Source organism: Heterocephalus glaber, unplaced genomic scaffold (assembly GCF_053883595.1).
Source record: "Heterocephalus glaber isolate CG9 unplaced genomic scaffold, H.glaber_assembly_v1.0 deba00001428, whole genome shotgun sequence".
Classification (NCBI taxonomy): domain Eukaryota; kingdom Metazoa; phylum Chordata; class Mammalia; order Rodentia; family Bathyergidae; genus Heterocephalus; species Heterocephalus glaber.
The window spans coordinates 30,899,944-30,923,709 of NW_028258293.1; the positions used below are offsets into that span (position 1 = coordinate 30,899,944).

The 23,766-nt window shown below is 36.3% G+C and overlaps 1 protein-coding gene across 12 annotated transcripts in view; it reads left to right on the plus strand.

Moving 5' to 3' along the window:
* Window positions 1–23,766, plus strand: part of Emsy (EMSY transcriptional repressor, BRCA2 interacting) — a 114,403-nt gene that overhangs the window by 85,019 nt on the left and 5,618 nt on the right. For 4 of the 12 annotated variants that reach the window (XM_004863204.4, XM_087211967.1, XM_004863209.4 and 1 more), the window contains 7 exons: window positions 4,542–4,740; window positions 11,429–11,593; window positions 13,472–13,627; window positions 14,578–14,619; window positions 16,997–17,196; window positions 19,041–19,604; window positions 20,546–21,046. In XM_004863204.4, coding sequence (XP_004863261.1) covers window positions 4,542–4,740; window positions 11,429–11,593; window positions 13,472–13,627; window positions 14,578–14,619; window positions 16,997–17,196; window positions 19,041–19,604; window positions 20,546–21,046 — 1,827 coding nt within the window. The remainder of the gene's footprint in view (window positions 1–4,541; window positions 4,741–11,428; window positions 11,594–13,471; window positions 13,628–14,577; window positions 14,620–16,996; window positions 17,197–19,040; window positions 19,605–20,545; window positions 21,047–23,766) is intronic. The other 8 variants (XM_004863207.4, XM_087211968.1, XM_013064981.3 and 5 more) reach the window with 2 other exon arrangements.

Below are 23,766 nucleotides of genomic sequence, written 5' to 3' on the forward strand. Positions count from 1 at the left end.
AGATGCAGATGAAAACAACGCTGAGATTCCACCTCACCCCAGAAAGAAAGGCTACTGTCAAGAAATCAATCAATAGCAAATGCTGGTGGGGGTGTGGGAGAAAGGAACCCTTCTCCATTGTTGGTGGGAGTGCAGACTGGTGCAACCACTGTGGAAATCAGTATGGAGATACCTCAAAGAGCTAGGATTAGAGGTCCCATTTGACCCAGCTATTCCCCTGCTGGGTATCTTCCCAAAAGAATTAAAAGAATCATACCACAGCGATATATGAGCACCCATGTTTATAGCAGCACAGTTTGTAATAGCTAAAACTTGGAGATAGCACAAGTGCCCATCAACTGGAAACTGGATAAAGATGTGGTTTTTTTAAGAAAATGGAGTAATAGCCGTAAAGAACAAGAAACTAGAGTCATTTATAGTTAAATGGATGCATATTGAGGCCATACTCTTAAGTGAAATAAATAGGACACACATGTGTAAATACCGAGTAGTTTCTCAGGTGTGAGAAACTGAAAGTGTAAATAAGGGTTAAAATGATTAAAAGGAATAATTGATAATTTGAAATAGGAAAAAAGGTCCAAAGTGGTAGGGGTGGTGGGAGGGGAAGGGGAAAGGAAAGAAGGGAAAGGAAAAATTATGAGAAAAGAAAAAAAAATAGAAACGAAGTCTATGTAAATAGGGAAGGGTGGAGGGGGTGAAGGGCGCACAGGTAATGGGGAAAAAATAAGAACCAAGATACGTCATGTACAGGTACAAGCACCTAATGATAAATGTAAACATTGTATACCTAAAATGTACCAAAAAAAGAATTTAAGAATTAAAAAAAAAGAAACAAGGGGAGAAAAAACAAGGGGAAAAGAATACTATACTCCCCAAAAACCCGATGAAAGAAAGATAAAAATAATATAAAATAGAAAAATCACAAAAAGATTGAGTCTAAGAAAAAATTCTAGTGTTATTGATTGAGTTGTTTCTTTCCAAGATCTGCAGTCTTGGGATCTAACCAGTGGCGATTTTCTTTGCGTAGTTTTAAGGCCTATGAGATTTTTGAGGTGCCCTCCTTGCTCTTCTATTCGTTCCCCTCAATACTGTGTTTTCTGTCCAAGCCAAGTCATATCTTTTCTGTCGTTGGTAGGTGGGTAAGACACGCAGCCCTTTAATTTTTGCTAGAAAACCCCCCTACAGGGCGGGGGTTCGAGTGAGCTGTTGTACATGGCATCTGGTTGCTCCCTTCTCTCCCGGAGCCTTCTTATCCAGGATCAGTTGCTTAGTCCTTGCTTGTGCTGCCCTCTGCCGTGGGGAAGCAAAATGTGGAGCTAGCTTGGTCAGGTGGCTGTTTTCCTCTGATTGGGGGATGCTGCATTTCCCTGAGGGCGTTCCCAGGGGGTTGGGCCAACACTTCTAGGACAGGCCTATTTATGTAGGGGAGCAGCAGCTGCTCTTCCTGGGGCAGGTCTCTTTGCTCCCAGAAGGAAGAGGGGTGGCATTCTTCCCTGAACTTCAAACTGCCTGGTGAAATTTCCCTTCTCCTCCTCCACCTCTGCCTCTCCTCCAATTTTTTTTTTTTTTTTTAATTTTGAGACAGAGCCTTGCTAAGTTGTTAATTTGCCCAGGCTAGGCATGAACTTTTGATCCTTCTGCTATAGCCTTCCACATTGCTGGGATTGCAGGCATGTACCGTGGTGCTTGGCTTCTTTTGCCCTTTTTTTAAAAAAAATTTATTAAGTTTATTGGTATATTTTAGGTATACAGTATGAGGACATTCATCATTGGGAATTTGTACCATTACATGATATTTCTTGGTTCTTAATTTTTTTCCCCATTCCCCTACCCTCCCTTCAACCCTTCCACCTCTCCCTATTTACAAAGACTTTGTTTCTTTTTTTTCCTTTTCTCATATTTATTACTTTCCCTTCTTTCATTTTCCCAACCCCTTCCCTTTCCCCTTCCCCTTCAGACCTTTTTTCCCCTCTTTCACATTATCTATTATACATTTTGATCCTCATTTACACTTTCAGTTTCTCGCACCAGAGATGCTTTTGTATTTACATGTGTGTCCTATTTATTTCACTTAAGTGTATGGCCTCAGTGTGCATCCATTTAGCTATAAATGTCTCTCATTCTTTATGGCTGAGTAGTACCCCATTTTATAAAAAAAACCCACACATCTTCTTTATCCAGTCTCCAGTTGATGGACAATTGGGCTTTTTCCAGTACTATCTAGAATATATAAAGAACTGAAAAAAATTAAACCCCCAAATTTAAAGACCTAATTCAAAAATGGGCATCTGAAATGAACAGACATTTCTCAGATGAAGAAGTAGAAGCAGCAAATAAACATATGAAAAAATGTTCAATATCACTGGTAATTCGAGAGATGCACATGAAAACAACTGAGATTCCATCTCACTCCAAAAGGAACAGCTACTATCAAGAAATCAGCCAGTAACAAATGCTGGTGGGGTTGTGGGGAAAAAGGAACCCTTCTCCATTGTTGGTGCGAGTATAGACTGTTGCAACCACTGTGGAAATCAGTATGGAGATACCTCAAAACTAGGATTATAGGTCCCATTTGACCCTTTTATTCCTCTTTTGTCCTTTTAAAAGATACCTACTCCCTTTCTCTGAAAAAAAGACCTAGCTGGAAAATAATCAGCCTTGAAAACTAGAGATCAAAAATGCCAGCCCTGATCAGCCTATCCTTGCCTTATCTGCCTTACAGAATAGCCACCAAGCAAGAGAAAAGTGATTATTTTCCTATGTCTTTTTTTAGGGAAACATAATACATATTTCTGTAGTGTTATGAGCAAAAGATTGGTGGAAGGAATCTTCTTAGGGGAAAGAAGTCCAAATTTACAGAAGGTACATATTGTAATTTGAGGGGTGGGTAGTTGTGGAGGGATGATAGCTATTCAGAATCTCTCAAAGAAAAGGACTTACTTTTTATAAGCTGACATAGCCTTCAGAAACACTTAGGAAGTTTGTGTTATTGGATCTGATTGTGGTTGCACATGCCTATAATTCCAGTAATTTGGAAGGCTAAGACAAGAGGCTTGAAAGTTCATGGCCAGTTTGGCCAGCTTTACAAGACTGTCTCAAAATAGAATTTTTAAAAAGGCTCTGGATGTAGCTCAGTGGTAGAGCACTCATGTAGCATGTTTGAGGCCTTAGGTTCAATACCTAGTACCCCCCCGCCCCCCGCCCCCCAAAAAACCCAACTTGCTTTACTTGAACCTTCCATAACAAAGATTCTAGTTATCTCTTCAGTTTTCTTTCTTTTTTTTGGTATGGGGGATCAAACTCAGGTCCTTGTGCTTGCAAGGCAGGCGGTGGAACCACTGAGCTAAATCCCCGGCCCTATTTCTTCATTTTTCAACCAACAGAAGTTAAGTGAACTTTTCTGAAAATTTGCTTAGGACTTTGAGGCTCAAGATTGATCTTATGTCACTAAGCTACTGTCTGTAGATGCTTTACCTCTTTAACTGCTTTTCTGAGAATATTAAAGGAAATGGTATTAACTTTGGTTGAGAAGTACTATCATAAGATTTTTAAAAAATATATTAATTTACCTATTATGCCTTTAGAATCTGTGCCCTCAGAATTGTAGCTAAATTGTTTGTATATCTAAGAGAATTCATTGTGTGATTAGTTTTGTGTTAAGTCCAAATTGGTAATTGAGTTCAACAGTAGCAATATGATTTGTTCCATTATCTAAGATATAAATCACATATTCATTTTGAACTCTTGGAAATGAGTGACTCAGAGTTTGAAAAGGTTTAGGATCTCATACGTGGTAGAAATAAAAATAACTGGTGAGTTAACATTTTTATTCCACAGGCTCAATTGAAGTTAACTCCTAGAATCTAGATTTTAAAGTGGAACCATTTGGTTTGGAAATTCTCTCCCATTTCACTTATTTCAGTATCTGTGGCTTTGACTTTTGCTAGGAATTGATTCAACACATGTTCTATGTTGCTTTGATGGGAGTTTAAATCAGTATTTCTCTAGAGTTTCTTCAAAGATTCCTCAGGTCTCAAGCAAGTTGACTTTGTGCTATTGTTTCCGTTAAGGACCTTATTTGATTACTGGCAAAAAGAAGCTTGAAACACAGTGAGTTAAGGAAATTAGGATTTTCTTTTTATTATGTTAATAAAAATTGAGAAAGAAGAAGTCCTGGACTGATGTTATGAGTCAGAAATTCCATTGGGTGTCTAGGCTTCTTTGTCTTTTTCCTTTATAGCCTTTAGTGTACAGTTTTTGCTCTTCTGCAAGCATACTAGTAGTAAAATAACTTGTAAAGGCAGGAAAAAATGAGTGCTATACGTGAGAAAAAACAGGTACAAAACCTCTTGTCATATTTATGGCTGTCATAGTCTGACATGTAACATTGTCCATGTCAGTAGCTGAATTAGTATTTGATGAGCAGTGCTGTGCCCAAAGCATAATAAATGTACAAAATGCTGTTTTATATATAGTTAAGAAGTTTCACATTTTAAATAGTGCTTTAATATTTCATCTGGATGTTTCTGCATTTCTTCTAGGTTCTTATTAAACCCAAACCAGTGACATTTCAAGCCACAGTTGTTAGTGAACAAACAAGACAGCTGGTAACAGAAACATTACAGCAAGCATCCAGGGTAGCAGAGACTGGTAATTCATCTGTTCAGGAAGGAAAAGAAGAACCACAGAGTTATACAGATAGTAGTTCCTCTTCTACAGAGTCCTCCCAAAGTTCCCAAGGTAAGATCCATTTTCCTTCTGATTTATATAAGCATGCCTGACATAGTATACTAGTTCCAAAATAACAGTTGCTTTTTGGAATGTACAACCAAACTTGTATACTTTGATTTGTCAGCTCTTTTGATTTTTATTTTCTTTTGTTTGATGTTTAATCAATGATCTGAAATTTTAGTTTTGGTAAAGCATACCATTCTTTCCTACATGACATACGTTCACCAAATAATTGGTAAATCTCGGATGATGGTTTTGTCAAGTAGGTAATGTTATCTGGGTAGAAGTGTGATTCCCATATAGTAGTCTTCTTGTTTGGATTGGGTAAATGGGGGAAGAAGTATGGAAGAAAGTGAATATCCCTTCTGAAATAGCTGTTACTGAATCTTGAGAAATAATCAGGGTGGGCAGAGGTGAGCTATAAGCGAGCTGTAAGTAGGGTGACTATGCATTCTACTTTGCATGGGACAAGTCTTAGTTTATGTTTGTTGTTCTGGCATAATTATTAATTGCATTCCCTTTTACTCTCAAAAACGTTTCAGGTGGTAATTCTGTGGTTGTGCTAATTATAAGAAAGGAACTGTAAACCTAGACTTCACATAGAAGGGAGGTCCGTTGTCCTCAGTGCTGTTATAATTATGTTATTTTTCTAGGAAGTCTCTTGAAATAAACTAATTGTCCTAAGTTTTCAGACTTTCCACAAGTCTAGTACTCATGTCATTTAGTTATCTATATTGCCCCTAGTATCAGGTATTTCCTATTCTAAATGCTTGAGATCAGAAATCTTTTGGATTTTGGAATATTTGCATATACATAATGAGATCTTAGGGGTGAAACCCAACTCAAAACCTAAAATTCATTTATGTTCCATATATAACTTACATACTTAGCCTAGGGGTAATTTTATATACTGTTTTTAGTGTATCTTCATTTTAACTGTGACCTATCACATGAAGTCACGTGTGGGGTTTTCCACTGATAGTATATCATGTCAGTACTCAACATTTTCACTTCTTGGATTTTGGATTAGTGTTACTCAGCTTGTATGCTGATGCATCTAATCTAAGCAAAGCTGTTTGTCTTTCCTCTTATTCTTTCCTTGCTCACTCCATTTCTTTCTCCTGTCTTTCCATTAGATTTGCTAAAGTGCTTTGTAGTACCATCATTTTTTCTGACATAACACTGTATATATTGTGCAGACACTTTATCATCATCATCATTATTATCATCATTTATCTTTTTGAGTTGGAATTTTGCTATGTTGTCCAGGCTAAACTTAAAACTCAAGATTCTCCAGCCTTGGCCTCCTAAGTTGCTTGCATTATAGCAAGGTGGCACTGTGCCTGACAACACCTCGTTATTTTAACTTTTCAATGAAGACTTTACACATTAATAATAATCAAATTAGTGATTATTCTCTTAATTCAATTTGAAAATTATTTATTAGTTTAAATTATATATTAAGTATTGTGCTGGACCCTATATAGTACTTGCCTCCTGGAAGCTTAAACTCTAGACCAGGAGGTAAAAAGAAAAAAACAACAAGCAAACAAAAACATACACAACTCCAGGGTAAGAATTAGCAACAAACAAAAATACGAAAAGCTAAAAGTTTACACTGAGGTGAAGAGAGGATTGAGAGTTTCATGAAAGAAGTAGCATTTGAAATGGTCTTTGAAAATTCATCAGTGAAACAAACGCAAATGTTGATTTTAACAACACATTTTAGAAAGTAGTTTTATTCAGCATATTATCAAGGATAATACTGTTTTATGAATCAGTTTACTAAGATTCACTTTATCGTTCTATGTGGATTATGAATCAATGTGTATGCTGGTTACAGTAGAGTATGCCTATTCTCCAGTCATTTATTTTGGGCTTACTGATTTGGAATTTACAGATTCCAGTCTTACTTCAACTAGTTAACTGCTTTTTCCTCTTTTATTTTTTAGTCTACAGTTCCTTGAATAATACTGCCACCCTTTTTTTCCTCAAATATTTTTATACAGGATAGGTAAAATGTTTAGCTTACGAGTTGGGCTGGCAGGGGAACATGAACAATAGATGTCTATATATACACGATCTCAGATTATCTTTGCACTTGCTAGTCTTTTCTTAAGGGAGCTGTAAACCAATTAATACTTTCCCAAACATAACATTAGTTAAAATTTTAGTTTTTATTATAAAAATAGGACAAAGCTATAGCTTCATCTAATCATATTTGTTTTGTATTTTTCATTGTATATATTTTTAAACATTCTGTAACATAGAAATTTTCACAATTTAAAATAGACATATCTACTATATAGTTAACTGTAAAGCTAGTTTTTATAATCTGTGTTTGCTCCTGCTCACCATCTCCTTGTATAGCTCTTTAATACATTCTCAAAAAGATCAGGGCTGGAAATACGTGATTTACAGAGAAAGGAATTAAGATTCTGATCAGTCAAAGATCATGGTGATGTTTAAAAGAGAGCCATATCTACTGGGAATGTAAACATTACATGGCAGTGTTTCCATTACATTGCTGCTTTCGAAGTTTTTAGATATACCTGTTGGGTGTTGTTTTTAAATTTCTTTTGATATCATTTCAAGTTTACAGAAAAGTTACAAGAATAGTAAAATAAAGTCTCCCTGCCAGGTGGTATGTGCATGACTGTCCCATAGGGTGGTACAAATAGTTTATCTGTCTTTTTACTAATAAAATTAATAAAAAGTGGGACAGTAATACGTGTACCACCAGTGGTTCAAGCCAGTGGGAATGTGTTAAGCTTTGGCCTTATAAACTTGTCTTTGTTGTCTAAGTCCGAAATGTTATTTCTATCCTGGAATTCCCTGCTAACCTTGGTGGGCCTTTTAAGTAGAATAGCTCTAGACTATTACAGATTTATTCATTTATATTCAGCCTTATTTCTAAAAGGCTTTTAAGGTACAATTAAATATAAGATTTTGGGCCGGGGATTTAGTTCAGTGGTTCTGCCACCTGCCTCACAAGCACAAGAACCTGAGTTCGATCCATGGTACCCTCCCCCCAAATAAATAAATAAATACAAGATTTTATTTTATTTTTTTTTTTTTTTGTACCGGGGATCGAACTCAGGACCTTGCGCTTGCAAGGCAGACGACCGAACTACTGAGCTAAATCCCCAGCCCAAATATGAGATTTTATTACACTTGATCTTAGCCAAAAGGCCGAGAAGTGATATATACAAGATTTTATTAAGTGGAAGAGAACAAGGAGACAAAATCAAGGATAGGGATTTAAAATGTATTTGCACATAAAGCAGATACAAAAGTGCATGCCTGTAATCCCAGCTCTGTGGAGGCTGAGGTGGGAAGATTGCCATGAGTTTGAGGCTACATAGTGAGTTCAAGGGCAGCCTCAAAAAAAACCTCTGAAAAATCCATAAATAATGAATGAGTGAATGAATGAATAAAATGCATGATATAAAGACATTGCTGTAAGTCACAAATCAGTTTCTAGGATGCTTTTTCCTGAAGATTCATGATCTTGGTAGGTCAGAGTAAAGGTAAGGAATAAATCCAGATTAAGCAAAACATACTTCTTGCAGAACTTTTTAGCGCTATTATGTGGGTCATTTGTATTGTGAAACCTGAAGAGTAGAATATATAATATAAAATGTTCCCCAACTCTTTTGACCATAGAACCTTTCTTTTCGAGAGCATCTTGAAAAACTTATGTTCTCTGAAACATTTTGGGTGGTGCTGTCCAGGCAATTAGATATTGTGGGGCCCTTGAGAGGGAAGGTACATATTATACCTTAGAAGGAATATAGACATCTTAGGTTTGTTTAGGTGTGTAAGACATCTGAGAGGGCTGGGGATTTAGCTCAGTGGTTTCACCGCCTGATATGCAAGCTCAAGGACCTGAGTTCGATCCCCGGTACCAAAAAAAAAAGAGACATCTGGGAATCATTATATATGAGGAATGGTTGAGAGAAACAAGGTATTTATTATAGAGAAGAGAAAATGAGGGAGGGTGGGTTGGGCTAGAGGAGACCTGGGATCTGTTGTTCTTTTGAGGACTGTGATGTGAAAGAGGGAAAAGAATTTGTATTTGTGAATATGTGGACAGACATTAGAGCCGTTGGGTAAAATTGACAGGAAGGTCTACTCAATATAAGAAAACTTTCAAATTATCAGAGCTATGCAGAAATGAAACAATACTGTCTTAGGAGTGAGTTCTTTGGTGCTAGAGTTTCCAGACAAGTGGGGATACTGTGAAGTTTAGTGTAGGGCTGATGATAGCATTAAACAAACTTTAAGATTCCTTTTAACCAAGAGGTGTCAAGATTATGTGATATATGATACAGGCTTTTGGTAATACAGACAGGAGATAGTCTTGCATAGAGAGGCTTGACTCTGGCTTTGGATGTAATACTGAAGTATGTGTCTCTAGTACTTACCCTGTAAGTATCCAGTAAAGATTTATTAAATGACTGGTGGAGAAAGGATCAGAGGGGCAGCAGGACAGAATCCTTAAGATATGTAAGGAAGTCTAAGTGGGTGCATGCTGTATAAGCAGATGGTACTAGTAGTGCGATCAGGCTCCTGGTGTTTCAGGCATTGTAGTCTGACCACAGCATCAGACTTGATAGACAGTAGATTTATTGAGGTCTAAGCATAAACCAAAAGTAGAGGAGAGAATCATTCAAGGAATGATTTTCACTTAGATTAATACTCTCATTTTGTGTAATAGCTATTGCAGTGATATACTTGGTGATAGTTCTTTCTAAGTATGAACAAAAAGAGACAGCACTATCTCCTAGTCCCTATAGGGTGATATTATTTGGAATGACAGTCTGTTGTTCCTCTGGAAATTTGTAATTCTTTTCCTTATCTCTTTGTAGCTTAGCTCTAAAATTACAATTCTTGTCTTGTGATTATTCAATGTGTCTCATAGAGTTGAGTTGCAAAGTCAGTTTTTTCCTTTATCATGAAAATTTCTTAAGTTTGAGGGCTTACATTATATAAAAGTAATGATTTTGTAATATTATCAATTCTCTTTAAATTCTACATGTCTACTTAGAATGAATAAAGAAAAACTGTTACATGCTTTACATGACATTTGCAATTGCAGAATAGCATCTTTGAGTCTTCTGTATGTTTTTAGAAGTTTAATGGAAATTTACATCCTTAATGTGACTTATATTTTACTCAATGTTTAAGGGAAAGGAATACTGTTTGTTAATGGTATTTAAAATTATAAATCTATTGTATATTAATTTTGTTTTTTTCAAGAAGAGCTGTTCCCTTTGCCCTTACACTTTGGACTCCTTTGTGGCTTTCAGAAAATATGAGGATTGAATATTTGTTATGTTTATTATTGTTTTTTGGACTATTTGATTTCTTTTCATTCTTTTGTGATTTTTTTTTACCGACCACCTAATTCAAAGCCGTCCCTTACCTTCTATATGTTTTATTTGCCCTAATCATTTGATGTTTACCTCAATATACAAAGTCATACATTTTGTGTTTTCTACTATTATAATCTAAATTTGAGTATAGGAAATCAAGATGTCTTTATATTTTTCATAGTTTTCCATGTATTGTCTTGGACAAAGGAGTTTAGGAAGTAATAGTCTAGTTCAACTGGGCTATAGATGGAAAACTCAATACATAATATGTTGTATTTGATATACATTTAGTATTTACATATATACCTGTATATCATGAATATAATAAACTTTTGAATTAGAGTCTTAGAATTGAGAACTTTCAGAGCATAATGACATTTCTGTTGTCTTTCATAGTTTATAAGGCTCATTTGCATGCAATCATGCTCCACATAATGACTTTTTAGTAATGCACTGTATTATGACAGTAGAGCAATTGGCTATACCATATAACCTACATGTATGGTAAATTATACCACCTAAGTTTATGTAAACACTCTATGATCACAATAACAGAATTGTGTAATAAGGCATTTCCCAGAACATGCTCCTGTTGTTAAGCAATACACGATTGTATATCATTTCATTGTATCCTCAAATATCCTGAGGTAGTGAGGTAATTTTATTATTCCTATTTTAGAAATAGTGAAGTTCAGTTCCAGAGAATCAGCTTGTTAATAGAGGTTGATCTGTAGCTCTTGACTTTGACCTCTAAATGTTACACCTGTCTTGTTACATCATGCTGTTTCTAGATCATCTGTCCTTTCTTGCTATCAGTGGACAACATTTCCTTTCAGTAATTCACTCCAGTAAGTGTTGACTGAATGCTCAGGCTGTAGCACAGAATACATTTTCAGGTGCATTGGGGAAAATAAGACTCTTAACATTTTGTTGTTACTGTACATAAAACACGCACTCATCTACACAAATGCACACTTACAGATTACCACATTGAATTGTACTTTTTTACATGTTCATCTCTCCAACCAGACTCTGTACTTCTTGAATATCCTCGGATTATTCTGTGAGCTTCTTTATATCTTCAGTGCCAGATATAGATTCTGACACTTACATGTTTAGTTTGTGAAATTAATAACTGAAAAAGTAAATTCAGAAGTGAAAGACAGTATGTCCCTGGGGGTACAGTTTTCTTGGGGAGATAAAGCAGAACATTTACAGTAAATACAAAAATAAGATGACAACAACAAAAACAAATTGTTATATTTTAAAGAGAAAGTTTGTTTATAGGGTTTTGTTTTTTTTTAACTAATGTAAAACAGATTCCCAGCCTGTAGTTCATGTAATTGCTTCCCGGCGTCAGGATTGGTCAGAACATGAGATTGCAATGGAGACTAGCCCCACCATAATATATCAGGATGTATCCAGTGAATCACAGTCAGCTACTTCAACAATCAAAGCTCTGTTAGAACTCCAACAGACAACAGGTATGAATTCACATGCTCAACTGAATGATACACGTTTTCTCTAGAGATAGGTTGTGCTAAAATACTACCACTGTTATATATATTTTTGCTATTATTTGAGCACATTTTCTCCCTCTGGACTTGTCCATAATCATTGGTACATTCTGTTTACTTGTTCTTTACGGTGTAGTAGGAGTACTGAAGTACAGATGGACGAAAGTCTTTAGAAAGGGGACGTTGGCAGACCTCTCTTTTTTGTGCCCTGCTTAAAATGGACAGTCCTCTTGCCCCCAGAAAGGTGTAGATCTGTCATTTCTAAGCATAAAATGGATACAGTGGAATGGCCAGTTATACAAGAATTTAATAATAGGAGGCATATTGAAGGGCTCCTCACATCTTTTTTGATATTGATAGAACAATAAAATACCACTAGTAGCTGTTGCTAAAATTCTAATTTAATTTTATTTTCAGATTCATTTCTTTGTATAAGTTGTCCACTTGAGCATCCATGCAAAGCTTTACTCATAACAAGGTCCTATCAGGATTTCTGGTTACTAAATACCTTTGATAAACTCTAGGAAAACCCAATGTAAGTTATACTGAGTTTTTTATTATAATAGGTCAAAGATTATCAGAGTATTTAAGACACCATAGGGATGATTTCATACAGCCTTTTTATTTTATAAATGAGTAAGCTGAGATATAGAGAGGTTACCTAATTGGTTAGTGGTACAATGGGGCTCCACATTTTTTGATCTCTAGTTCAATATCCCCTCTATTTGTGGGGAGACTTGTATTCATTTTGTTTTGTTTTGCTTTCTTTGTTTAGAGTGATGGTTTTTGTTTTGTTTTGTTTTTGGTACCAAGGATCCAACTCGGGTCTTTGCACTTGCGAGGCAGGCGGCAGAACTACTGAGCTAAATCCCCAGCCCCTAAAGTGATGGTTTGATTTTGTCATATTACATCTTTAGGAAAAATGATCTTTCAATGGACTTAATTACTACTGATTACTCTTTTTTGTAACTTCTACTCTAGTACTACCCAAAAATGCTACCATTTTATATATGTCTTAGGTTAATCCTTCTATTGATGTTATTTTTGGCCTTGGGGATTTTCTCACATGCTTCTCTTTGACAAATTCAGATATTTCCATTAATGCTTTATAGAGATAGGAACTTTGAATGAAGAGATTTTTGTAGAACAAGTGATAAGATAGAAAATGCAGGGCCGGGGATTTAGCTCAGTGGTTTTGTAGCCTGCTGCGCAAGCGCAAGGACCTGAGTTCGATCCCTGGTACCGAAAAAAAGAAAATGCATCCATACACAGAAACCATTCTTGATTCCAGAACATCCCATCAGATATTTTGCAGCAACAGAGAGCCCAGTTTTTCCTAACAGTGAAAATTTTTATTCTTTAAGAGTCATTGAAGACCTTGTAACGTTTGTTTGGAGATAGCTTCAATTTTTAGTAAATCAAATTAAACTGGTTATTGAGTTGTGCTCTTTGGGACAGATGTGCCCTAGAACAAATCATGCTGTATACTGCTTATTCACCTTTAATTTTAGGTTGGTGAATTCAAGGTTATCAGGAATGACCTCGAGGGGTAAAGGAAATAACCTAAGGGGAGCCTATATGAGGAAAACAACCACTATTTTGACCTAGTGATAATGGAGGGGATTTTAGTGTGATTGCATTGAGTCTTTAGTAGACTGTGGGGTATGATTATGCAAGTTGTGCACTCTACAGTCATATGTACCAATCTGCTGTTTTCAAGTCATTGTCTCCCTAGTCACTGCCAGTGTGACACCCAGAGATCTGGTTCTGAATTCCCATGGACTATGCAGCTTTTAGTACCTATTTGTAATAAAAGTTAACTTTTCCCCTGACTTTTTCATACAGTAAAGGAAAAGTTGGAATCTAAACCAAGACAACCTACTATTGACTTGAGTCAAATGGCAGTGCCTATTCAGATGACCCAGGAAAAGAGACATTCTCCTGAGAGTCCATCAATTGCTGTGGTAGAATCGGAACTAGTTGCTGAATATATCACTACTGGTAGGTGTCCTTGTAAAATGTGGTGTTAATGCAGGAAAGCTACCTTTCTAGATTTCATGGGATGGTCATTTAGGAAAGAATATATTCTTTGTATTTCTAGCTCTTTTCCTGTTTGTTTTCAGAGCAAATTTATGTCTTCCTTAGATTTTTACCCTGCCTTTAATGACTAGAAGAAAAAAACAGTAGGATGTTACAAAAATTACAAGTTATGTAAAACTGCAAGTTGGTCATAAATAGTATTTGTGAATGTAGAGCAACCATGGTAGAGAGAAGATGAAATATCTGTCTGAGAATAAATATTTTTATGCATCTGGATGTTTTTGTTTTGGAGAGGTGAGTCAAGAGAGAAAAAAAAATGAAGAAAATCTTAAATCCCTATAACTACTTAGAAATTCTGGTAGAAAGTAAATTAGATACTTATTTAAAATGTGGTCTGGCAGCAAAAGACTAATGAGATTTTTGGATGACACAAATGGAAAAATTAAACAGGAAGGATAATATATTCTTTTATATTTTGGCGAGAACATACCTGGAACACTGCTTTCTGTTTGGATACTTCATTTTCTTGAGATTTGAAATAGTTTAGAAAATAGGAATGTGAGTAAGAGTTTAGGAGAGATAACTTTTGAGGCAGTATGTAGATAACTCCTGTTTTGAGTTTTCTTAAGAAGTGCTTAAAGGAGAACATAAAGTTACAGAATTCTTTGACATCATTTTAGGAGATATTATTAGAACTAATGGGTTAATATTGCCTAAAGAGAAAAATCTGGTTAAAATTATGGAGAGTCATATAGAATCTTTCTTTAGAGGTACTTGGAAAACTAATTAAACCAAAGGCCATTATGTTGGGGGTGGGGTGCTGAGTAATAACTTATGGGGTAGACTAAATCAAATGGTAAATAGATGAAAAGACCTATGATTATGATTTCTTCCTTACTTATCCTTTTCAGAACGCACTGATGAGGGGACAGAGGTTGCTTTTCCCCTTCTAGGTAAGTGGTGTGCATCCATTTGTAGTATAATTGAAGGTAAAAGATGATTGTTTTGGGGGAAACCAGTTAAATGGATGCGCTCTACTCTGATCTGGTAGAGGAAAGGTAAGCTCCACTTAATGAAAGGGAGAAAATTTTTTTTCTTTGCAGAGTAGTGGGGAAGCTTTCTCAGAATTAGCAGTTTGACTCTGAAAACAAAAAGAAGTGTTTAAAGAAATAAATGGCTATTAATGGTATTTATATGGCCTGGTTAAGGCCACTTCATCTGCTTTCTGAATGTTTACTTTGTGACCTTCTTTCACTGTCTGTACCCATCATACATGAAGCCATATTGAGTTTAAAGCCAGTTGCTCTGGCCTCTTGTATCATTCTGTAGTGGATATTTTCTCAGACTTTAATAAATTTTAGTTTCTTAAACTTAGGGACTTTCTATGAAGAAATAGTTGATCTTCTATTGAATCCATTTTTTCTGTATTTAAAAATGTAATAATTATGAAGATTTGTATGGGCAACAGAAATGTTCCATAAAATCTGATAATTTCATCAGAAATTTATTATTTATCAAATGTCATGCATTTTCAGTTAAGTTTCTATTTTAAAAACTTGGTTGGGCTGGGAATTTAGCTCAGTGGTTCCAGCGCCTGCCTCGCAAGTGCAAGGACCTGAGTTTGATCCCCAGTACCAAAAAATAAAACATAAAAAATAAATTAAAAAAACTTTGTTGATGTACTTATTTAATATTATCATAATGTTTTTTCTCCTATCCAGTCATATTGTAAATTATTTCAGTAGTTGTTTTGACGTAAACCTTAATTCCTTTTTTTCAGTTCACTTCCACAGATATGGAATATTTTATTAGTAATTTTAAGCTGGGCGTGGTGGTGCACGCCTGTAAGCCCAGCACTCTGGAGGCTGAGGCAGGAGGATTGCCATGAGTTTGAGGCCGGCCTGGACTACATAATGAGTTCAAGACCAGCCTGGGCTACACAGCGAGACTCTGCCTCAAAAAACTAAAGAAAAAAGAATAATAATTTTAAATATAAAGCATACTGTGAAATACAATAAGGGACTGAAGGACATTTATAAAAGTATTGTGATACTGCTGTAATCTATCACATGTAGCCACGTAGCAACAAGAGAAACACTGTATTTGTGAATTTAAAGTGTCATAAATAATAAGGTTTATTTATATTTCACTGGATAACTTTAAAAATCTGTCCAGATAAAATAGCATTTTAACATTGATTTCGATAGTATTTTGGATACCTCATTTTTTTTCTAAGCATGGAACCCATGCTACTTGAAATTTTAGATCAGAGTATTTGAATATTAGAAGCATATTAAGAGTTTTGATAACTTCAAAATCCTTAGCTAATATTCAGATTTATTTTGTTTGTCCTAATTCAAAGGGTTGATTTTTCTAATAATTTTAAGTATTTTTAAAGTTCCGTAGATTTGTAAGTAGCAAATATTTATACTGTTTAAAAAGCTGAAATTGAAGCTGGTAAAAATAATAGATTGGTGCCTATATAGAAGTACAGTTTTGGTTATTCCATAGGGTCATTATAGCAAGAGAATAAGAGATAAAGTGGTTTCCTACACTGTACTCTTGCCCATTGTTCAGATGAGTTAAATCTGAGATAAGAAATTTTTCTGTTCTTTTATATTTGTTCAGTACTTAACAATTTAAGGGCTGCTTTTCAATCTATTACTTCATTTGGTCCTCTTCCAAGTAGAAATGGCAAGGTTTTATTATCTTGTTTTAAAAAAGAAACAACAAAATCTCTAAGTTTTAGAGGTTAAGTGACTTTTTTCCATTCATATGGCTGTTTGGTAGCAGAGCAAGACAGAATCTAAGTGTACTTCTTAGTCTAATTGTCTTTCTGCAGTATCACCTTGACCTCTTGCAGTTTTAGGAACTGTAGGCTATAAGACAGTGTCACTTCATGAAAAGGACTGAATGCACCTAATGTATGTACTGAATTTGGACAGAGATCTGTAGCTTAAAGAACTTGCATTGCTTTACTCCCCTTAAAGGTACATCTGGTGTTAAGAAACTCATTATTGCATTGCTACCTTAATGAGATAAAAGTCCTTAGAGAAAGAGGTAAATCATGAGAACGTAACTTTAAAGAGTTTATTACTCCTTGATGATAATAGTTCTCACAACACTTCTCTGTACATTTCTCCTCTAGTCACTTTGGCTCTGTTGTCCCAGATTTACAGATAAGGAAACAGACTCAGAGAAGGTAGACCTTTGTAGCGTCACACAGCTCATAGATGAGCAGGTTCTTGTCCTCTGTCTCTTAGTTGGCAATACTGCTTTCTCTGTGAGGCAAGCTTAAAGACATTTGTTTAAAATGACTACTGGTTACAGATGCTGTGGCGATTTCTGGGGAAATATCATCACCTCCTCTATTTTCAGTCAGCCATCGCTCCCAGCCCCAACAACCCTCTCAGCCCCAGCGGACCCTGCTCCAGCATGTGGCTCAGTCACAGACTGCAACACAAACTTCAGTGGTGGTGAAGTCCATCCCAGCATCCTCCCCTGGAGCAATCACCCACATTATGCAGCAGGTTGTATCTTCTTTTTTCCCCTATCTTCTCTGACTGCCTCATTCCTGAAATAAGGTTCAGTTTCATCTCCTATTTTAAGAGGAGAAAAAACTGAATTGTAGTGTTTGTATAATTCTGTCATCTGTGAGTAGAGAAAATTGAGGGTCTTAATACCAGAAACTAATTAGGAAATAGTATTCTTAAATCTTCTGTAAATGTTTAGCATTTCAAAAGGGTAAGGAGGTCTAGATGAATCTAATAACACCAGAATTGGTCATTTTTGTGTATCTCACTGTTGTGGAAGAATTTATCACTGAAGTAAGTAAGATACTCAAATGAAATAGCATTTGGCTTGTTTACCTGTTTGGTGTTGGTTTTTGTTGTTTTTGTTCTGTTTCATGCTTTTATAATGATTCCTCACGGGAACATTATGAACAAGTAGGAAAATAAATATTAGAGTTTAAACTATATATGACACATTAAGGAAGAAACTCAACAGGAAGTAGAATGAACTAATGTAAAACAAACATCTGGAATTAAGGGTAATGGGGAAAGGAAAAAAATAAGTCAATAAATTGATTTTGTGTCAGACACTGTGCTTTGAGCTTTAAGTATATTAATTTGTTTGATTTTCATTATGATCTTGCAAGGTGAGTGTATTATCCTCTTTTACAAATGAGGAGACTCATGTTTACAGAATTCTTTTAAGTAACTTGCCCCAGGTGGCAGAGGCAGGATTTAAACCCAAAGTGAACTGCCTCCATTATAAGTTATAGTATAGGTGTCAGATTTAAGCATGACTTTTCTTTAATAGTCTGGTAAATCAGCATCACTTAGCTGGTAGCATCGAACCTAATTGTAGGCAAATTACCTGAAAAGCAGTAAGAGGTGTTGAATTGAAAATTGGTGTGTGTAAAATCATTAGGATACAGGGAGAGTTCTGTGAATCTCAGTTTTAAAGTTTACAGTAGCTTTGTAGTATATGACAAAACAGCAGGAAGAATGGGAATAGGGTGGACCTTGTTGTTTCCTAGAGGAGGCCACCTGGCCAGAAATTTTGCTAGGTGGCAAGACTTAGTCTGGCCCTTATATGACAGGTCTTGACATTGACCTTCTCCACATACCTAGAGGTGAGCCAGGCTAACTCTAACTCTGTCACTCAGGATGGTGCCTCCTCCCAATGCAGTTATAACTGACCCCAGGCAGTCTCCCTTTCCACTGACAGGAATCACCTGTCCCGTTTCTGGGCTCCCTCACTCCTGGGAGCCAGGTCTCTAGCAAGTTGTTGATAGTAGGCCTGGAATCTGAGCACATGTAGACCTTGCTGAAGCCCGGTGAGCCATCCTCATTCTCCTCAGGGAGGTCCTCTGTGGGGGTTGGGGTGGGCACATCTCTGATACAATGACCTTGACCTTGTGGACAGGGCTGGATATGCACACAGCCAAAGTAGGGTTCTCAGAACCTTAGCTTTTCTCTGCATGCCTCACTCCTTGGTTATTGCATTCTTTCTTTAAACAGGTGAGCAACTCTTAGGGATAGGCTACATAGCTGTTTGTGGAGGCAGGAAGCCTGTCTCTCCTTTTTGGGATTGTAGGTTCACCTTATTTCTCTTAATCTGTAATCTGTAAAAGTCCTCTAGTACCTTAGTACTATAGTAGTGAGTGGAGTATATTTTGAAGTATTCCATGTCAAACTTCAAACTACAAGAGTTTTTACCTAAAACCCCTTGAGGTTTCTTGGTCCTCTTAGGCTCTTTTGAAAAATTTTGAATGAATCTCATAAATAAGTCTTTTCCAATTCAAGGAAAATGTAGTAATGTAGGTGTTTTTCTTATTTCATTCTTACTTTGTGCCTTTTTTACTTAGGCATTAAGCAGTCACACTGCTTTTACCAAACACAGCGAGGAACTTGGAACTGAGGAGGGCGAGGTTGAAGAGATGGACACTTTAGACCCTCAGACAGGTCTGTTTTACCGATCTGCCCTGACTCAGTCACAGTCAGCTAAACAGCAAAAACTTAGCCAGCCCCAGCTGGAACAGACTCAGCTGCAAGTGAAAACTCTGCAGTGCTTCCAGACTAAACAGAAGCAGACCATCCACCTGCAGGCAGACCAGCTCCAGCACAAACTCCCGCAAATGCCCCAGCTTTCCATCAGGCATCAAAAACTCACCCCTCTCCAGCAAGAACAAGCACAGCCCAAGACAGATGTACAGCACACACAGCATCCCATGGTGGCCAAAGACAGGCAGCTTCCTACCTTAATGGCACAGCCCCCGCAAACGGTAGTACAGGTGCTTGCAGTGAAAACTACACAGCAGCTCCCCAAACTGCAGCAGGCTCCGAACCAACCAAAAATCTACGTGCAACCCCAAACCCCCCAGAGCCAAATGTCGCTCCCTGCCTCATCAGAGAAACAGCCGGCAAGCCAGGTAACAGAATATTGATAGCATGCAAAGTTAAACTTCTCTATTCATGGAAAAAAAATGAGATCATCACTGATATCATGATAGCACTGCTTTCTCCTGGCAAGAGGAAATCCAAAAGCCTCATTAACACTGGTATTACTTTGCCCTATCAGAAGGTTGACATTAGGGAAGAAAGAAAACATAGCACTCAGAACTTGATTTTCCAGGCATTTTTTAATGAAATCACTTCAGCATTGACCAACAGTGCATAGAAGCGATATTTCAAAGTTTTTATTTTTAGGTATAAAATATCTTCATGCCTGTAAACTCTTTATTTCTGTGGCAGTAATGCTAAGTAAATTACAGTCTTTTAAAGAACTTTATTGAACATCTTCCTTTGTAGTTTATGTCATTGCTATCTAGTTAATAAATATATCTTCTAGATTTATCTTTAAATTACAAAAGAATTATTGTCATCAAAAGAAATATTTTATTAGCAAAAATCAGTGGCTCTGGAGCAATATATATGTGTATGTGTATATTATAAATACATATATATATGTTTGTGAAAATGTTTTTGAAGCAAAAGATTGAAATACAAAAACCCTACTGCTTTTTATTTTAAAAAGCCAACGATTATATGAAATAATTTGAGCCAGGTTGCAGGTGTACTCTTTAGAGATATAAATCTCAAAAGAAAACTAGGCTGCTGTGACTTTTTTTTCCTTTATTGCTGTAAACCTTGGCTGGCTGAACAAAAGTTCTTTCAACCCCTCCTCTTTCCCTAGGTTCCTTAGAAGTAACCAGATCCTTCCCATCCAGCCCTCTTATTAAAAACATCGAGCTTCAAAATGTCTTCCTAGTATTCCGCACAAATGTTTCTTTTGCCATATTGTTTGGGGTATTTAATTAGTTTTTCTCAAAGAAATGTAGCTGTAACACACACAACCCCAATTTATTTTCAGGTGGAGCAGCCAATTATAACCCAAGGATCCTCTGTTACAAAGATAACTTTTGAGGGGCGCCAGCCTCCCACAGTTACAAAGATAACTGGTGGCGGTTCTGTGCCTAAGCTGACATCACCAGTTACAAGCATATCTCCCATTCAGGCCTCTGAGAAGACAGCAGTTTCAGACATTTTGAAAATGTCTTTGATGGAAGCTCAGATTGATACAAATGTAGAGCATATGGTAGTGGATTCCCCAAAGAAGGCTCTTGCCACTAGTATGCTCACTGGTGAAGCAGGATCATTACCCTCTACCCACATGGTGGTGGCAGGGGTGGCGAATTCTACTCCTCAGCAACAGAAGTGTAGAGAGTCCTGTTCAAGTCCATCTGCTGTTGGCCCTCTCCTAACGACCAGGAAAATCGATACACCAGGAGTGCCTACAACAGGCCAGTTCATGCGTATTCAGAATGTAGGCCAAAAGAAAGCTGAAGAGAGCTCAGCAGAAATTATTATCCAGGTAAGAATTGGAAAAAAAAAAAAGGGAAATCTTGGGCATGTGGGAGGTTGTGGGTTTGGTGCATTTTGGAATGTCACTGGAAATGTCAAGCCCAGATGGCAAGACACAGAGATTGTCTTTGAGATGGTGTTTGTCAGGTTTGGTTTTGTATATTATAAATATGTAAATTTGGTTTCATATATTACAAATATATAAATTTATATTTGCTTTTTGGAAGTGAATCATCAAAAATTGGTAGATATTGTCACACAGAATACAGTAGAGGCAGGAAAGGGACCCAAGCCCATGTGTCAACTTGATTTTATGGGTTACAAGCCATACTTGTCACTGTTAAGTCAGCAAGTCAACCAAGACGATCAATTTCCTGGGTTTTCATTGTGGAATCCTCAATCTTTGCTCAAAAAGTCCTGGAATATAGCTAAATTATACTTCTACACAAATTAATTTCAGGAACTGCTTTTCAAGAATAGTCCTAATTCTTGATACAAATTCATGGTTCTAGGAACAGACAAACCTCAGTTAATTGGAATATTTGGAGAAACATGTTCTACAGGAATGTTTCTAAAATACTTTTACATCTAATTTGGGATTAACTATAAATTTTCTTTTTTATTTCAATCATTTTAATAATTTTGTTATGGTTATTTCCCTGCACTGGTAAATACAGACCAGTTAATGTAACAGAATTATTTATTGACAGTATATCTTCCTGTACTTCACATTTTCTTCAGTCTAAAGCCATCTGTCATCTTGCATAATAGATCAAGATTAGAGAATTACTGAAGCCAGACTATCTAGCCCTTAAGAGTTACGTTTTTTCCCTTCTCTCCTTGTAAGGTATTAGGTTGTTTTCTTAATATTTGTTTTCATCTAACCTGGTATGTAGTTTGAAAAGGTATTAGAGAAATACATTTTAGTTAATTGGGGATTCAGATTTATTAATGTGAATAGTTTAGAACTTACCATAAATTCAGTGCCATGTGACATGGAAGTTCTTGTAGTAAACTTCTCATTTGCCATGATACCAGGCTATGAGAGAATTCAAATTGATCAATATTAAACCAATTAAGATATAATTAAGTATGTGGGCTTAAAACAAGTAGAAATAACCACCTAATTAGTCAAAATAATTTGTTTCCTTTTATAAAAACAGATTTAGCAAATTAATTATTTTTTATTTATTTACTTATTTTTACATCCTCAGCCCAGCAAATTAATTCTTAATGAAAGGTTTTGTTGTGATTTAAAAAAATTTTCCCCAGAAAAGGTTGGGTATGTAATGGAAAAAGGATGGTTTTCTGGCTTTGCCTTTCACTACTTTGGGCAGTGCTGTTTATCCTCACTCTGCCTTAATTTCCTCATCTTTAATGGGAGTGAGTAATGCCCACATTATAGGATCACACAAAATTAAGCACCTAGCACAGTATAGTACTTGTCTCATAGTGATTGTCCAATATACGGTGACTATTACTAATTTTACTAAAAATTACTGTGGCTACTGGGGGTGTAGATCGGTATACTCACTACATTGAAAATAATTTTGGGTAGTTTATATGGAAATTTTCTGCATTTTACTAACAAGAGTGAAAATTAATATGCTTCATATCAAGGATGATAGCTTATGAGTAGGTTCTCCGTAGAATTCTCATGTTTTAGCATGTCCCTTGTGGCAGGTATGCAGTGTCAGTGGGACAGGCAGCAGAGTGATTAAGAACCAAGCCTTTGGTCCCAGAGTTGCCTAGATTTGATTCTCACCTGTACTCATACATAATAGCATTTGTGGCATTAGGTAACTAAGTTAATCTTTGTACCTCAGTTTCTTTACCTATGAAATGGAAACAGTAAGATCTACCTCACAGGGTTGTTTTGAAAATTAAATGAGACAATTCATGTGAAGTACTTGGTCAAGTACTTGACGTAAAACAATATTGAGTTGGTCAGGGATTTAGCTCAGTGGTTCCGGCGCCTGCCTCACAAGTGCAAGGTCCCAAGTTCGATCTCTGGTACCAAAAAACAAAACAAAACAATATTGAGTAAAGCTAGCTCCTGTTATTTTCATCATTAATATATTGTTAAAGCATTTTCAGATCTGATTAGTTATGCTTATCTTTGACCTGAAGTATTGAATTTATTGATTCAGTAATACTTATGGTAATACCTATTCAGTATAGAAGTCTGTGAAGTGCTTTGATTCCTTGAAGAATGCTCTATAAAAATTCAGTGTCTTTGATTGTATGATGCTGGTTCTCAAACCCAGGGCCTTGTGTATGCTGCGCAAGCACATTACCACCAAGCCACATCCACAGCCCAGTGTTTTTGATTTTAAAAATTAAATAAAAAATTGAAATACTTTGAATGATAAGCATTGTCCTTTGTAGACAATCTGATTGCATTCATTAGTTCATTTCTTCTTTCATTTCTTCATTTGTTCCACATGTATTATTTAACCACTATGTTCCAGGCCCTGTGCTAAATGTGAAGATGGGAGAATAAACAAGATATATCTTCTGTGGTGAAGGGGTCCATATCAGTGGAATTCGTAGCCTTTTAAAACTGCAAGGATCTTTAGAGCATATGTATTCCAACTATCATATTTTATTCAAGATTATCTAAGGCTGAAGAAAGGGGAGTGATTGTTACTCAGAGTCACACAGCAAATCAGAGCTAGAGCTGAACTAAAATCCATGTCTTCTGACCCCATCTAATACTTTTTCATAATG